This window comes from Acomys russatus, chromosome 31 (genome assembly GCF_903995435.1).
Source record: "Acomys russatus chromosome 31, mAcoRus1.1, whole genome shotgun sequence".
NCBI classification, from domain to species: domain Eukaryota; kingdom Metazoa; phylum Chordata; class Mammalia; order Rodentia; family Muridae; genus Acomys; species Acomys russatus.
The window spans coordinates 13042183-13059400 of NC_067167.1; the positions used below are offsets into that span (position 1 = coordinate 13042183).

Sequence of the window (17218 nt, forward strand, 5' to 3'; positions counted from 1 at the left end):
CTTATTAAACATTTGTAAATGTGTACTTGGAAATACACGTATACTTGCTTTGTCTTTCTTCCCATTTTTATTTTTAACTATACTCATTTATTCTCCCTTAACAAGAGGATTCTCTCCTTTCCTCCTCTCTCTCCCTCCCCCCATCTCTCTCCTCTTGACTTGCCACAGCTATTTATAATTACATCCATGTATACCATAATTTAGAATAAGGGATTTAAAAAAAATGAGGGATACAATTTTTTTTTTGTTGTCGTTTTGGTCTTGTTTTTCGAGGGAGTTCCATCTGCCTCTTAGTCTGTAATCAAGATAAAACGAGAACCTCCTTATTTCACTGCAGGAATACAATGTTAGGGCAGGGAAGCTCAGTAGAAGTGAACTTCAAACTTCTACCTAACAAACTGAGATCCAGGTTGTCTAGTTGGCTCCTAAGAGTTATTGGTTCTTTCTGCCACTCACAGATGCAAACATGTATGATAAAATCTGGACACCTAAAACAAGTCTCTATATTTACCCTCTTCAGCTTTTTTGAAATAATGTTTTTACTTTTAATTTGCATGTTTATTCTCATGCAGTGAAAGCCTTTATCCTCTTTAGGAAGCTAGGAACTAACTAGAATAAAATGTGTAGAGGAGAAAAACTGCCTTTGAATATCACATGTCAGTAGAGTGTCTGGAACTACTGACCCTTAAAGTAAATCACTTTTAATGGTCCCTCCCAGTGACCGCCCGCCCCTCCCGCCACCCCCACCGGAGAAGTTGCGTGATTTTGATAAGGCCAACTCAGGAGCACCCAGTCACTAACTCATCCATGTTTCAATAGTGGTTGATGTATTAGTTTTGCTCATTTCAATACTTACAGGCTGTGCTGGGAAAAGTTTGTGTCACTTAGGTGGCAACAGAGTAGCAAAGAAGAGAAAGGGGTTTCCCACGCTATTTTCAAAATGAATTTGTGGCTACTCATTTCTTATTTCAGGAACTGTTCTGCAGGGCCCATTATGTCAGGGGCCATACATCATCTTCTCATTAAAATAGATTTTAAAATGAAAAGCAAAAACCTGAAACATCACACTTGTCCAAAATCTATGCCCTCTCGGAACCCTGCAAGGTGAAGCTACAAATTTACCTAATATCCCAAGCCACTGAAATGAAGTCTTAGAATACTGAGCTACAGAAAAACACTTTATTTTATATTTCTGAATGGCTTTTGAGTTTTCCTGGTGTTTACCCATAGCCTTGGCTTAGATAGCAGACAGTCCTGGGTTTGTCTTGTCTTCTTTCCAGCTGCATGCCTTTGAGCTCCTCAGTGTCCTCACGCGTACAATAAGGGTAGAAGAGGTTCCTCTGCTCCCACAGGAAAGTGAAATGCACAGATAACAGTCTCATAGTCTACAGAAATTGTGTGGGCATTGAAACAGAAGTGTAGAAAGGATTTAGTATATATGGCTTCTGGCCCCGTGGTGACTGCTCATCAAATGTCTGTAAGAGTTACCCTCTATGTAATTTGTTGCTCAATGCGGGTTAAAGTTGGGATCTGGAATAAGCCAGTTCCAGCGTCTAGATCTTAAAAAAAAAAAAAGTCTCATTTATTATTTATTTCAAACATTTATTTTAATTGTATGTAGGGGTGTGTGTGTGTGTGTGTGCCTTTGGATATGTGTACATAAGCACAGGGCCTGTGGAGGCCAGAGGAATTGGGTTCCCTGGAGCGGGAGTTACACTAAGTTGTCAGTCATTTGATATGAGTGCCAGGAACTGTACTTTGGTTCTCCACAAGACCAATAAATCCTCTGTCTGTCTATCATCCACCATCTATCTCTCGTTTTTCTGGACCTCTACGTTAGTTCTAAAGTAATATATATAGTAATAGCAACCAGTTCATTGGGTTGTTGTACGCAAAGCGCCTATCATACCCTTTCCTACCAACTGACCACAAGCCGGCACAGGGCGTTTCAAAAGAAAATAAGCTTGCATTCTTTACCATGAGCAAGGAAAACATGCAACAAAATCAAGCCAGCCCCACACAATGAACTGCTGATGATACGTGCAAACCAAAGCAGCTCTCTCTCTCATCCATGCCGGTTTATAGTCTTCCTAATGTGGATGTGGAGGAATTTCCAATGAGAGCCCTTTTCCCGATATTTGTACAAGTCAGCACATCTCCAAAGCCCAAGTAAAATTCACGCTGATTAAAAAACCCTGCAAAACTGCAAAAGTCTCAAACCATTCAGTGGCTCAGAAACGAGGCTAAAACAACCCTATTCAGTCTCTTCCAAGGGCGAGTATCTTCTCTCTCCAGAGGTAAAGCAAGAAGATGAAATATCCTTCAAGTCACCTGGCCTGGGACAGAAGCAGCAGCAAAAACGCCTCGTTCCAGCATCAGGTTCTCCATCACCTCCTAGTGGAAGATTTGCCTCAAGTATGGTTACTGACTCTGGGCTCCAGGCAGAGAAGGCGCCTCAGCAGCCAGCCGGGTGATCTCCAGTACTCACACAGTTAAACCTCTTCCGAGGAGACGGGAGAAGTGAGCAGAAGGGAGGGAGGGGAGACGAAAAGAGGAGGGAGAGGGAGCAAAGAGCAGGGACGGAGGGTGGATAGCAGGGAGGGCACAGAAGAGGGAGCAGGGAGTGAGCAGGGAGGGCCCCGCCCACTGGCACGAGCTGCCCTCCTCCGGCCCCCGCCCCACGGACGGCCCCGGGCCGCACCTGCCGCGTGCACACGCCCCCCGCGCGCCGAGCCTCCCAGCCGCCGCCGCCGCCGCCGCCGCCCTCCGCTCGGTCGCACCCGCTGCGGCTCGCCGGCACAGCCCAGCCTCGGTGCGGGCCGCAGCCATCCCTGCCGCTGCGCTTCTTCCAGCAGCGGGCCGCGGCCATCGCCCCGGTGTAATCGCTGAGCCCACTGGACGCGGAATAGAGGCGAACCCAGGCTGGGCACTCGGTCGCACGGGCCACCGCGGCCGCTGCTGCTCGCTCCCTTGTAGCTCCGGGGAGGACGCGCTGGACTCGCTCCACAGCAGCCTCAGCGCCCCGTGTTCTCGGTGCTGGGCACCCTCCTCTCTGCGCCCGAGCATCCTGCTCTCTGAGCTGAGCATCCTCCCCAGTGCTTGGCATCCTCCTCGGAGCTCAGCATCCTCATCTCGCTCCTCAGCAGTGCCCGCGCCCCGGGCCGGGTCCCTACCCGCTCGCACCCCACCCGCAGGAAGGAGGCCTCGGGAATGCAGGGGAGTGGCTGTGGGGGCGCGTCGCCGCTCGGCCAGCCCCTCTGCCCAAACACGGGCTGCAGCTCCCCATTGTAGAAGCCGAGCCGCCGTAGGAGGAAGAAGGCGTGCTGCTCCCGCCGCCGCGGAGCTGCAGGGAATCTCAGCGTGCTGAAGCCCTGGCATCCTTTTAGGGTGGGGCGGGGAGGGCCCTGGCTTTTGAGGAGTGGACCGGGAGGAGGACCGGAGCAGGGGATAGGACTCCGTGGGGGACTCGGTGAGAGACTATGGGGAAAGACCAGGAGCTGCTGGAAGCTGCTCGCACTGGCAATGTGGCTCTGGTGGAGAAACTCCTCTCTGGAAGGAAAGGAGGGATCCTGGGCGGTGGATCCGGACCTCTGCCCCTGTCTAATCTGCTAAGGTAAGAACTGGCACCCACTGAGGGTGGGTTGTTTTGCGCACCCCTCCCTCCTTAGCGTTGTGACAGGGACGTTTCTCTCCTCGGGGTATTGCACCTGGAGATGTCAGCGGTTCATTCTTAAATTAGGCAGGAAAACAGACCGTGTGTGTGGAGAAGAGGCAAGAGCCTCCCAGCCAGACTGATGATTTAGAGTCTTTTGAGTAATTTGAAAATAGCTTTCCATCATTGCGTCAATCAGCTACTTTTCTCTGGGATGCGGTGCAGAACTTGTGCATGGACTGGTGTTTCTAGAAGGGACTCCGCACGTCCACTACTGTTTGTATTTGCAGCCCTGAAAGCCCACTCCTACCATTTGGCTATTTTAAAGGAGAAGCTGTTGGGTGCTTGCTGCTACCCTGCCAAAGCCACAGCCTCCTAGGCTTTCTGCTACTTTCTTGTGCAGAAGGCAACGGCAGTGGGTTATGATCCCACAAAACAAAGACAGTGAACCTTCTGAGGGGATGTCAGTCAATCAGGACAGTGTGAAAAACTTGATGAGGCAGGTTAAGCAGCGTTAGCAGTACTTTCAGTTTCCTAGATATAGCTGAGAGAAACTCAGGGTGTAGGCAGTCACGTCCGGCTTGGCAAAGTGTGTGTGGAATCCAGTAGAGGCCTTTTAATATTAACATGTTGCAGGCGAGACGAACATTGTTCAAAGAATCTTTCGAAGGTGACATTTAAAAAAAAAAAGTCAAGGTATTTATTTAGCAGACATAAGCTAGAGATAGCCTGGTTGATTTGCATATTTTGAGAAACTATTAAAAGTTGAAGGGAACAAATGAAATTGCTTAGGAGGAAGGAAGACTAAGAGCATCCACTAAATGAAATTCAAGGAAAGCTTTTTAATTCTCAAGTCGTAGTAATTCAGTTTGTCCTGTATATTTTTGGAAGCATCTTTCATCATTCATATCTTTACCTTACGGCATCTCGTAGGCAATTCAACGGTACTTAAAAAAATGTTTTTTTTTTTTTTTTTAAAAGATGAAGTGATTTTCTTGCTTAAAAGTGTTTTGTACTACTCTATAAAGTTAGAAGAATTACATTTATTTGTTGTAGGATGTGTGTGTGCGCGCGTGTGCACTCTGCATGCCGCCTGGCTAATGCAGAAATCAGAAAACTTGTGAGAGTGTGTTCTCTCCCCTCTACCACGTGAATTCAGGAAGTGGTACCCAGGTTCTTAGGGTTGAGAGCAAGCTCCTTTACCCTCTGAGCCGGTGGTTTTCAACCTTCCCAATGCTGTGAGCTTTTAGTGTTTATTCTTGTTGCTACTTTATAACTGTAATTTGGTTACTGTTATGAACTGCAATGTAAATGTCTGTGTTTTCTCATGGTCTTAAGTGGCCCCCAAGAAAGCGTCATCCTCCCCACCCCAAAAGGGTCGCTACCCACAGGTTGAGAACCGCTGCTCTGAACCATCTCATTGACCACTTGTGCTGATCTTGAGAAGTGTTTGATACAGATTTTTGCATGAAAACATTGTGTTATAGACACAGGTTCTTGTAGGTTGTGGTCAGACAGTGCAATTAGTTACAATACTGGCTATAAGAGAAAGGCAAAGGTTATGTTACAGTGAAATGAACAGAATTGAAAAAATCCGTATATTATTATATATACAAGGTAACTATGACACTATGGAATGGCACTTCATTGCACAACAATGATTATTTATAGAGGCCCCGCCCCCCACCAGTGAGCCTCAGACATGATGACCATTCTGTGTATCTTCTTTCATTTTCAAACACAAGTAGATAATACACATATTTTACACTACAGTTTTGATAATTGCACCTACATAGTTTATAGAAAAGACCTTTAGGCCCAGTTTTACATTATAAGTGAAATAAGTGTATTTGCAAAGGCATCCACCCATTAGTTATAAAAATTATTCCAGCTGTATGATAAAACAAGTTCCTCAAAAATTAATTTATTTGGAACAATAAAGATTTCATTAGTAATGAGAAATTTTGTTAATTTCATTGGCAGAAGTGGAGACAAATGGTATTTTTTGAATACTCCTTTCTCAGTTGTGTTATTTTTGAAACAAAAATAGATGACAAATTTTAGGGCTTAAACTCTAAGTATTTAATGTCAGTAAACACTTAAGTAGCAAAAGCATGATGCGAAGTGTTCATCTGTAATGAGTTGTTGTTGTTGTTGTTTTTTTTTTGTTTTGCTTTGTTTTGTTTTGAAACTACTGGTTTTGTTAGGGGTGGCCCTCGTGGCTCCACAGAAGCACACAGGAAAAACAAGATGTATTTATAAGAGCCGTTTCAACCAAGTCCTAAAAATCGCAAATCAAACCAGTACCTTTCAGACTTGCATTTGCCTGCCTCATGCCAAGTTAACAACAAAGCAAAACAAAACAAAACAAAAAACGCCAAACCAAAACATGTCTTTTAAGAAAATGAGAGTTGATAGGCTGGAGTCAGATGGTAGGGGAGGAGGGCTCCCTCTTTCTGAGGACTAAGTGAAAGGGGTGAGGGGGGAGGAAGGAGGGAGGGAAGGTGGGACTGGGAGGAGATGAGATAGGGGGCTCCAATTGGGATGTAAAGTGAATAAATGAAAAATAAACTTGAACAAAAAAAATAAAGGAGACGGGAGTTGAAGTCGTGTTTAGGTGACATTTTTGCAGAATGTGAAATTCCTAAGAAGGCACATCTTATTTCATCCACGAGAAACTTACGGTGTCACGGGAACTGTGCTCTGCTCTGGCAAGCATCAAGGCACTTTGAAACACTTGAATACTTTGGAGCAGATTGCGCAATAGGTTTGCCAGTCTTTTCTGCGTGCTTTAGTAGTTGTGGAGTGTAGTAATTACACCAGACCCTGGGGTACATGCTTGTTTTGTCTCATCCAGAAGCTGTGCTCATGGCACAGATAAAAGACTAAGGAGACATAGAAAGACTGATACATTGTCCAAGGTCACTCAATTAATAATGGCAAGGACTCAGATTCAGGTTTTCTTTACTGAGTCTTCAGTCATAGTCACGAATTTATTTTGTTTTCAAAGTTTAAGGTGTGGGGGTCACTTTAGACAATACTTTATGAATGGTTTTTATTTATTTATTTATTTATTAGCTGCAAATAATGATTGCATGTAAGAATAAATTTGCTAAGGAAAAAAAAATATATCCCTTGACAGCTTGTTTGAGACCCTAGTGAGATAAAAATGTGTAGAGCACACTTCGGTTCACTTGTGATTTGCTGCACGAGCTGTGGCTGTGCCATGGGGAGGTGTGCGTGTGTGACACCTCAGTTTTCAGTGGACTTAAGAGTGCCCTTAAATTACTGAAAAGAGCTGTTCTCACTGCTAAGCATCGCTGTAAGGTAGAAATGGGGATGGGATGGCACTGATCCCTAGGGTTTTGGGAACGATGAAGGTATGTGAAGTGTAATCAGTGGAAAGCAGTGATGGCATTGGCGCTCATCATTGGTGCAAGGGCTCCTCGCGTGGCTCTGAAGCACACTGTGAGACTTGATTTCTTAAGGCCTTATTCACTAAACTGGGAGTCAAAAATAAATAAACAAATAAATAAAATAGAACTTACTGTCATGGTAAGTTTTTCACTGGAATCAGAATCTTCAAATAGAGAGAGGCCATTACTTTAAGTTCTCCCATGGTGTAGGAATGTCCTCCGTAAAATGCCTTTCCAGTTATTTATCTCAAGTGCTGTTAATGTTCTCAGTAATAAGAGACAGCCCTTTTTGTTGTTTCTGTCCTACTTTTGGAGGCGGGACCTTGTTCTCTCTCAGGCTGGTCTTGAACTCAGCACCTTCCCGCCTCAGTCTCCTGAGCACAGGATTACAGGCAGACTGCACCTGGCATCTGTGCTATTCCACTTTTTGATAGCTGTGGTCATAAAAAGTTTTTTATTTTATTTTTTTATTGAACTAAAATCCACTTTACTGTAACTGCCAGCAGCTTGTTGGCTGTGTGGTCAATACAAAAAAAGCTGAATTCATCTGCTGAGACAGTTCTGCAGGGACATGCCTTTAGCTGTGTTGTTTTCTTATAAATCTGATCTTTTTGTCGTGGAAGAACTGCTGTTGTCTAATTGTGACTATAGAGCTTAGGTGTTAAGACTCAAATTTTCATATTTTTAAAACCACCTTTTCTGTCCTTTGAATATTATCAAATTTCAAAATGACCTTTTAAAATATGATTAAAAATGCTAAGAAATGAATAATATGTACTAGGTGTCACCCCGTGGAGGATGGTATGGGGATTGATACAATGATGCATAAAAACCCAACTGATTATGAAAGAGCATTCATAGCCTGATTCTACTTTTACAAGAAAAAGTAACTGCAAAGACTTAGAGTGTACATTAAAATGTCTAGATATGGGACACAACAGTGGAGATACAGTCATCTTTGAGCGATGGGACTGTGGGCTATTTTTATTTTTTTATTTGTGTTTTCATGGATTATGTAGTGAGAATATATGACATCTGTTAAAATATGACACAGTGAATTTTTTTTTTTTACCACTGTAATGATCTCACTGTGTAATTTCAATATAGCGCTAAGACCTTGTCATAGATCAAAACTTTCTGAGCCATGAGAGTGGTGTTGGCTCATATAATCAATGAAACTTCCAAGTATTTTTCCTTTTAACAACCTGTGGAGTTGTAATTCCCACATCTGATACTTGTGAAAATGGTGTGTAAACTTCGGTTACTCTTATCACATTTCCTCTTGCCTTACCCTGTATTTGTGTAACCCATGCATGAGACTTGAGTCTGCTTATCAGCATGTTAATTTCCCATTCTGCCTCTTCTGTGCGTAAACACACTTTAGAACTGGAAAACAACACACTGTAAGATATTCCCGAAGTTCCTCATTTCAGGGTATGCAGTTTCAGGTGGCAGTCTTTACAGTGGGTATTTCTTCTTGTTTGGAGCCACTCAGTAGACCTGTCAGTCAGCTGTTTACCTCCCTTATACCAGTAAGAATATTGTGATGTATAAATTCCATTAAAATTAGCACACTGAATAGTAGCTTGTTTCTCCGAGTGAGCTGCTGGCGATTCCTAATTTGATTAAAATTACTTCTACTTGAATCTAAATCTTCCTAACACTCACTTATTTTTCTTGTGGTACTTACATATTTATTTATTTATTTATTTATTTATTTATTTATTGTGCGTATATGTGTGTCTGCACGTGGAGGTCGGAGGACCACTTGAAGGAGTTACTTCTTTCCTTGTACCCTGTGAGTATAATGGCTCTCAATCTGAGGGTCTTGACACCTAAGGGGGTGTCAAATGACGTTTCCCCAAATACTTACATTACAATTCATAACAGAAGTAAATTACAGTTATAAAGTAGTAACAGAAATAATTTTATGGTTGGGGTCACCGCAACGTGAGGAACTGCATTAAAGGGTCACAGTATTAGGCGGATTGGGAACCACTGGGCTAGGGGACTGAACTCAGATCACAAGGCTTGGTAGCCTGCGCTTGTACCTTTTAAAAGCAGCGCAGTGTCTCTTATGATCTGTCTCTGTTTTGAACTTTAATATATCCTCTTTATTTGTGTGTCTCCTTTATCTTGAAAATGATCCTCAACAGGGAAGATAGAAAATACAAGTTAAGAGGAACCAAATAGTTGACATTGTTAACTACAACAGAGAACTGTTATGGTCTAAAGCCGTCTATGATTCATACTGTCAGACCGTAAGATCGCACTGATGAACCCTAGCACCCTGCTCTTCCAACTTAGCTGAGAGAGACATTGGCCTTTTCTCTGGCAGAGTAAATCTTCCACCTGTCTCATTTCTTCAGCAGTCTCTTTCTGAGCGCACCAGAGTTCTCAAGTTGAGTCTCCTTCCCCTTTTCTAGTCAGCTTTTCTAAAACTTACATGCTTCATTAAACAGCTGAGACACCTTTAAAATATTTTTTGATATAGCCTTTTATTCTAAACAAAAGTTATTCTCATTTATAATGCATGTTAATTTTCCATTGATATTAATTAAAAGTTATTTATATTTTAATAAAGCAATAAAGGTTTGCTAATATCTTAGGTTTATTTGATTTTTCTTTTCTTTTCTTTTCTTTTTTTTTTGAGACTACAATCTAAGTACATCAGTTCTCCCTTTCTTTCCCTCTCCCTGCAAATCTTCCTTGCTGGTTTTTAAACTCATGGCCTCTTTTTCATTAATTGCCATTACATGACTATATATATTCCTAAATATAACATGCTTATTTAGTCTGCATAATGTTACTTGTGTGTGTGTGTCTTCAGGGTTGACCATTTAGTGTTGGATAACCAGTCACTGTGCTCTTCCCTGGAGAAGACAGTGTCTTCCATTTCACCATCCCTTAGTTGCCTGTAGTTTTTTGTGTAGGTTCGAGGCCTTCCTGCCTCTACTTTTTTTACATGTCTATTGTTGTCCTTCTGGAGCTCATATGCTTCGGCAGCCATATCAACAAGACTGTAATAATACATGTAAGGCTGTCTATAAATATATATATTTAGTTTAAATTCATTGTTTTCTTATTTGGGCTGACAATGCTCCCTCCAAGAATACAGACCACCTTATAAAGTTCCCAACACTGAGGATGAGAAGCCGTCTTTTGAGTTGTTGGTCATCGTTGCCCAAGAAACTCCCAAAACATAGATCTTATTGCTGTTGTCCTTGGTTGCCGCGCAGAGGTGAAAGGTCAGCCCCTATTGCTGGAGATACCATGCACTTCAGATGGAGGGTCCAGGGGCCCCTGAGCTGAAATGGGTCTCAATGCTTCCTCCCTGAGGACTTGTTTTCATGCACACTTTCATACGAGGGAAGCAACCAACAGTTCTACCCAGCTATGACACCTAGAAGCCACAACATTGACCCTGAGATTACAGTAGTGGCACATATGCCTTAGCAGTAACCAGCAGCTCTCTAATTGGGCTTAAGATCCACTCAAAATAGGAAGGCAATCATGCCTGGTACTGGAAAGCTAGCCAACAACCAAATGTGAGTGAAGTCCTTTGATCACGGAGAAGAACCTACAGTCACTACTTAATATACCGGCATAATCCTTAACCATACTCTAAATATTTTTCCTTAGATTTTAAAAAAATTCTTCAAAGAGTTGGGTGTTAGGTGTAGTGCATTTCATAAATTATTGTTGAACATAAAGGATCCAGTTTTTAAGACCCACCCTCCGTGAAAATGTAAATCAGTAAGAAGTGGGAAGAAACAATTTTCTGACCACCAAGGACATACCAGCCAGTTACCTTATAGTTTCTAAAATTTAGGTTCAACTTCTGAGGCTTTTGGTGATAAGTATATGGAGGTAAGAGGCAAGTAGAAATAGAAGAGGAAAAGCCCTGTAATTTTCACAACTATTTGGGCAGTTAGGTTATTGGGAGTCTGGTGTAGGAAAGTAGCTTTCGGAGAAGCTGCATTTGTTAAGTGGGGTAAGTCCCAAATAGAGCAGTCAGACCTCGAGAAAACATTGTATCCATAAAAATAGTCAAGTTGCAAGTGGGCTATCTATTTTAGATAGTAATGATGTTTCAGGCAGTGATTGCAGCATTATGTTCAGGGAGCGGTGTCTGCCAGAGTGAACAGTGCCAGCTGCGTGATGGGGTGTGAGGAGAGAGGGGAGGGAGGTTTGGTATTGACCTCTTTGTCTAGGAAGCAGCGTTTTTTTTTTTTGAGCTTCCTCTTTAAAACGGTGGGGGTAATACCTGGCAGTGAGCTAGCAGGGCTGACCCAGGGACTGCTAGGCATCCTGTTTTCCGTTCTTTTATCTTGTGATGCCAGGGAGCAAATCCAGGGCCGTTTATCTGTATTCCCTGCCTCTGGCTAGTTTTGTGTTACACAGTCAGTCGTTTCTTATCTCCTAGGAGGGTGGGAGGGAGTCTACGCTGAGTCCCTCAGGGAGAACTGAGTGATGCACAGCAGGGCGCCTGCCCATTTTAGCAGTCTACCTTCTTAGGTGACAGTAAACAATTATTAGTTGGGAGGTATACTGAGACAGTTTATTTTGCATTTGGGGTACTTTGGGAAAAGTCTTTCTGAAAGCCTGTGTATTTTAGACTTTGAAGCAGACCATAATGTAAATGAAGGGAGTAGAAAAGACTTAGTTTTAACCTATAGACCTAAAAAATATCTATGACGTTAGTGAACTTGGTTTCCAGTTTAAGCATATTTTGATTGTTCATATGCTGGTATGAAAGAATATTTTATGTTTGGACAAAACAGACTGATCTGCATTCTGTTTTCCTTTATGTGTGTGTTGAGCAGACCATGCAAGTATCACAGGCAGGTGGAGGCATAGCGCCCCCAAAGACCTAATGACCTGACTGTGTAATTCTTCTCAAGGACCTTTTTCTAGAACCAAGCTTTCTTCCTTTTTCTTTCTTTCTTGTTTTTTTTGTTTTGTTTTGTTTGTTTGTTTGTTTGAGAAAGGGTTTCTCTGTGTAGCCTTGGCTGTCCTGGACTCCTGGACTCACTTTGTACACCAGGCTGGCCTCGAACTCACAGTGATCCGCCTGCCTCTGCCTCCCGAATGTTGGGATTAAAGGCGTGCGTCACCACTGCCCAGCTCCTTTTTATACCAACAAATGGATTTTCATTTTCAGGTTTTTTTTTTTTTTTTTTGTGAAGTTAAATGAAGCTTTGAAATGTATTCTTTGAGGTAGAATTTAAAAAAAAAAAAAAGGACTGCTAAGAAGTCCTTTGTTTTCTCCAATTTATTCTACTATAGTGCCCAAAGAGTAATAGTCTCTGAACTTGTTCCATATGCGATGTGCTTTTTTTTATTAAGTGGCAGTGTCTTCATGTATCTAGATAGCTATGACGTGGAACATCGATTCACTCAGCTGTAGTCATTTGGATTCTGTTGTGAGAGTAGCTTTGTTTAAAGCGGGCCATTCTTGCTTCGTGCATGAGCAGAGACAGTGTGCTTACACTGCACTGGCTACTGTTCGGTTAAGGCAGATCAAGTCTTGGTGGATGGCTCTGGCCCTCGACAGGCAGCTTCAGCCCTTGCTGCCTGCTTGGTGTTCCTGTTCCTCAGGCCATGTTTCCTATACTCTGCCTTACTCAAATATCTTTGCTCTAGAAAAAGAAATGCTTTCTACTCTCTTCTTCTTACGGCAGATTCAACCTGGCCACAGTTTTTGTTCCAACTGTCCCTTTCCTATTAACATATACTAGACTCACCTGTGAGCATGTCTATGGTGTATTTTTTTTTCTTGATTGGATTGGTGTGGAAGGGCCCAGCACACTGTGGGAGTGGCCACCCTAGGGCAGGTGCTTCTGGGTTGTATAAGAGAGCGAGCCCAGCAAAGCCATGGAGAGCAAGCCAGTAAGTTGTATTCCTCCTAGGTTCCTCCAACAGTTTCTGTATTAGGCTCCCGCCTCCAGTCCTCGACTTGCCCTCCCTTTACGATGCACTGTAAATGGTACGTTGGTCCATTGCTTTTGGTCAGTGTCTGTTCACAACAGAGCGGTAAACGAGCAGAAGGGAAGCAGACAGTGGCTACCGTGAGTTGTAGAGCTGTGCTGTGTTGCAAGTAGTAGATTAAGAACAGGTATTGGGGCTGGAAAGATGGCTCAGTAGTTAAGAGCACCTTCTGCTCTCCCAGAGGTCCTGAGTTCAATTCCCAGCAACCACATGGTAGCTCACAACCATCTATAGTGAGATCTGGTGCCCTCTTCTGGCCTGCAGGTGTACATGCAGATAAAACACTCATTTATATACAATAAATAAATTAATCCTTAAAAAAATCAAGAACAAGTATTGGGCTTTTAAATTAGGTGTCTAGCTGGGTAGTGGCGGCGCACTCCTTTAACTCCAGCACTCAGGAGGCAGAGGCAGGCAGATCTCTTTGAGTTCAATGCCAGCCTGGTCTACAGAGCGAGTCCAGGACAGCTAAAGCTACACAGAGAAACCCTGTCTCTAAAAACAAAAAACGAGGGGCTGGAGAGATGGCTCAGTGGTTAAGAGCTCCGCCTGCTCTTGCAGAGGTCCTGAGTTTGGTTCCCAGCAACCACATGGTGGCTCAAAACCATCTATAATGTGATCTGATGCCCTCTTCTGCAAATAAAGCACTCATATACAATAAATAAATAAATAAATAATAACCCCCCCCAAAAAAATCCAAGACACCCAACTCCTACTGTTAGGAGTCCTACAAGAAGACTCAGCTACACAGCCACAGCATATATACAGAGGACCTAGCTCTGACCCGTATAGAGTCCATGCTTGTCATTTCAGTCTGTTTGATCCCCTATTAGTCTGGCTTACTTGATTCTGTGGGTTGTGATCTTGTGGTGTCCTTGACCCCTCTGGTTCCTGTAATCCTCCCCCACTCCATCTTCTGCAGTGATCCCCTGGCTCCTCCTAGTGTTTGGTTGTGAGTCTGTGCATCTGTTTCTGTCAGTTGCTGGATGACACCTGTCTGATGACAATTCAGCCAGGCACTAATCTGTGAATATTGCAGTATGTCATTAGTGATCATTTTATTGAAAAATTTCCCCCAGTCACATTTACTTCTACCTTGCATCTCTGGGGTGTGGGGTGTCCAGCCTCTGGTTCCTGGTCACCCAGGCAGTGCCAGGCGTGGGCTCCCTCTGAAGGCATGGGTTGCAAGTTGGACCAGGCATTGGTTGGCCACTCCCACGAGTTCTGTGCCACTGTTACCCCCACCACGTCTTCCACACAGGACAGGTTGTAGGTCAAAGGTTTTGTGGCTAGTTACAGAAGATGACCAGTTCAGGCCCCATATTGCCCCTTACCTAGGTGTCTTCTCTACTCATCCTCAAAAGACTTGAGGGACTTACCACTGCAGTAGATCCCTACATCGACTCCCAAATGCCCCCTCCCATTTCCAGTCATATCTCCTAGTACTCTCCCCCCATTCTTCCTGTTCACACTCCCCCATCAACTCACAGAATCACAAAATCTATTCTATTCCCCCTTCTCACAGAGATCAATGTCCCTTCCCCTTTGATCCCCCACTTATTACTTAGCTTCTCAGCGTCTGTGGTTGTGGCACAAGTGTCCTTTACTTAGTGATTACATACCATGTTTGTCTTTTTGGGTCTTGGTTATCTCACTCAGGATGATTTTTTTCCCCTAGTTCCATTCATTTGCCTGCAAATTTCACGATGCTGTTGTTTTAGGTAGCCGAATAATACTCCGTGGTGTACATGAATTGCATTCTTAAATCTGTTCTTCATTGAGGGAGATCTAGATTGCTTCCAGTTTCTGTCTATAATGAATAAAAGCTGTTATGAACATAGTTGAACAAGTGTCCTTGTGGCATGGTGGAGCATCTTTTGGGTATATGCCCAGGAATAGTAAAGCTGGGTCCCCACATTTCTGAGAGACTGCCATATTGATTTCCAAAGTGGTGGCGTAAGTCTGCACTCCCACCAGCAGTGGAGGAGTGTTCCCCTTGCTCCACATCCTTACCAGCATGTGCTGTCACTTGAGTTTTTGATCGTAGCCATTGTGACACTTGTAAGATGGAATCTCAGAGTCGTTTTGATTTGCATTTACCTGATGGCTAAGGATGTTGAACATTTTTTAAAAGTGTTTCTCAGCCACTTGAGATTCCTCTGTTGAGAATTCTCTGTTTAGTTAACTTTTAATTGAATTAGTTGTTTGTTGATGTCTATTTTCTTGAGTTCTTTAAAATCTTTAAAATTAATCAATTAATTAATTTAGTCATTCATTCAGTATTCTGTCTGCATGCCAGAAGAGGGCATCAGATCACATTATGGATGGTTAGTGTGGTTGCTGGGAATTGAATTCAGGACTTTTGGAAGAAGAGCCAGTGCTTTTAGCCTCTGAACCATCTCTCCAGCCCCTCTTTATATAATTTTTGGATATTAGCCCTCTGTCAGAGGTAGAGTTGGTGAAAATCTTTTCCTATTCTTTAGCCTGCTGTTTTGTCCTATTGGTGATGTCTTTTATCTTACAGAAGGTTTTCAGTTTCATGAGGTCCCACTTACTAATTGTTGATATTAGTGTCTGAGTTCACTGTGTTCTGTTCAGGAAGTTGTCTCCAGTGCCAATGTGTTCAACACTGTTCCACACCTTCTCCTGTATCCGTGTACCTGGTTTTATGTTGAGGTTTTTGTTCCTCTTGGACTTGAGTTTTGTTCCAGTTGATAGATAAGGATCTATTTGCATTTTTCTAAGACACCCAGTTAGACCATTTGTTGAAGATGTTCTCCTTTTTTCCCCACTGTGCATTTTGGCTTCTTTATAAAAAAATCTGGTGTCCATAGGTGTGTGGGTTTACGTCTGGGTCTTTGATTTGATTCCATCGATTAGCCTGCTGTTTTTATGCCAGTACCATGTGGTTTTTATTACTGTAACTTTATAGTACAAGTTGGAAATCAGGCATGGGTTATACCTCCAGAAGTTCTTGTATTGTTCGGGATGGTCTTAGCTATTCTGAGCTTTTTATTTTTCCATATGAAGTTGAGTACTGTTCTTTGAAGCTGTGTGAAGAATCGTGTTGGAATTTTGATTGCTTTTTATAGAATAGCCACTTTCATGATGTTGATCCTCGTAATCTATGAGCGTGGGAGAGCTTTCCATCTCCTGATACCTTCTTCAATTTCTTTCCTCAAAGAGTTGACTTTTTTATCATTCAAGTTTTTCACTGGCTTGGTTAGAGTCATCCCAGGATGTTTTATATTACCAGTACTTGTGGCTATTGTGAAGGGTGTTGTTTCTTTGATTTTATTCTCAGCTCATTTGTCATTTGTATACAGGAGGGCTGCTGATTTTTTTTGAGTTGATCTATATCTAGTCACTTCTCTGAAGGTGTGTATCAGCTGTAGGAGCTCTCTGCTGGAATTTTTTTTGGGTTGCTTGTGTATATTATTATACCATCTGTGAATAGCAGTACTTTGACTTCATCCTTTCCAATTGGTGTCCCCTTGATCTCTATTAGTTAATTATTGTTCCTGCTATAACATCAAATATTATATTGAATATATATATATAGAGTGAGTCTTGGTCCTAATTTTAGTGGACTTGCTTTGAATTTCTCTCTGTTTAATTTGATGTTGGCTATCAGCTTGCTGTAAATCGCTTTTGTTATGTTTGTTTCTTTTATTCATAATCTCTTCAAGACATTTATCATGAAGGGGTGGATGGATTTTGTCAAAGGCCTTTTCAGCATCTGATGAGATGACCATGTGGCTTTCTTTCCTCTCAGTTTGTTTATATCATGGATTATGTTGGTGAATTTTCCTATGTTGAACCATTCCTGTATCCCTGGGATGGAGCCTATGTGCCCAGGTGAATGATGTGTATTAGATGTGTTCTTAGATTCTGTTTTCAAGTATTTTATTGAATATTTTTGCATCTGTGTTCATGAGAGAAATTAGCTTGCAATTCTTTTTCTTTGTTAAATCTTTGTGTGATTTATGTATTATGGTTACCGTGGTCTCATGAAGTAAGTTTGGCAATGTTCCTTCTGTTTCTGTTTTGTGGAGTAGTTTGAGGAGTATTGGCATTAGCTCTTCTTTGAAGGTCTCATAGAATTCTGTGCTAAAACTGTGTGACCCTGGGCTTTTTTTTTTTTGTTATTGTTGTTGTT

The 17218-nt window shown here is 42.5% G+C and overlaps 1 protein-coding gene across 5 annotated transcripts in view; it reads left to right on the plus strand.

Annotated features, from left to right (window-relative positions):
• Positions 1-3366: 3366 nt before the first annotated feature.
• The window catches only part of Anks1b (ankyrin repeat and sterile alpha motif domain containing 1B), a 1021560-nt gene continuing 1007708 nt past the window's right edge, over positions 3367-17218 (plus strand). Inside the window, exon 1 of one of the 5 annotated variants that reach the window (XM_051139823.1) lies at positions 3367-3613. In XM_051139823.1, coding sequence (XP_050995780.1) covers positions 3480-3613 — 134 coding nt within the window. In that variant the 5' untranslated portion in view covers positions 3367-3479. The remainder of the gene's footprint in view (positions 3614-17218) is intronic. The other 4 variants (XM_051139820.1, XM_051139819.1, XM_051139821.1 and 1 more) reach the window with 4 other exon arrangements.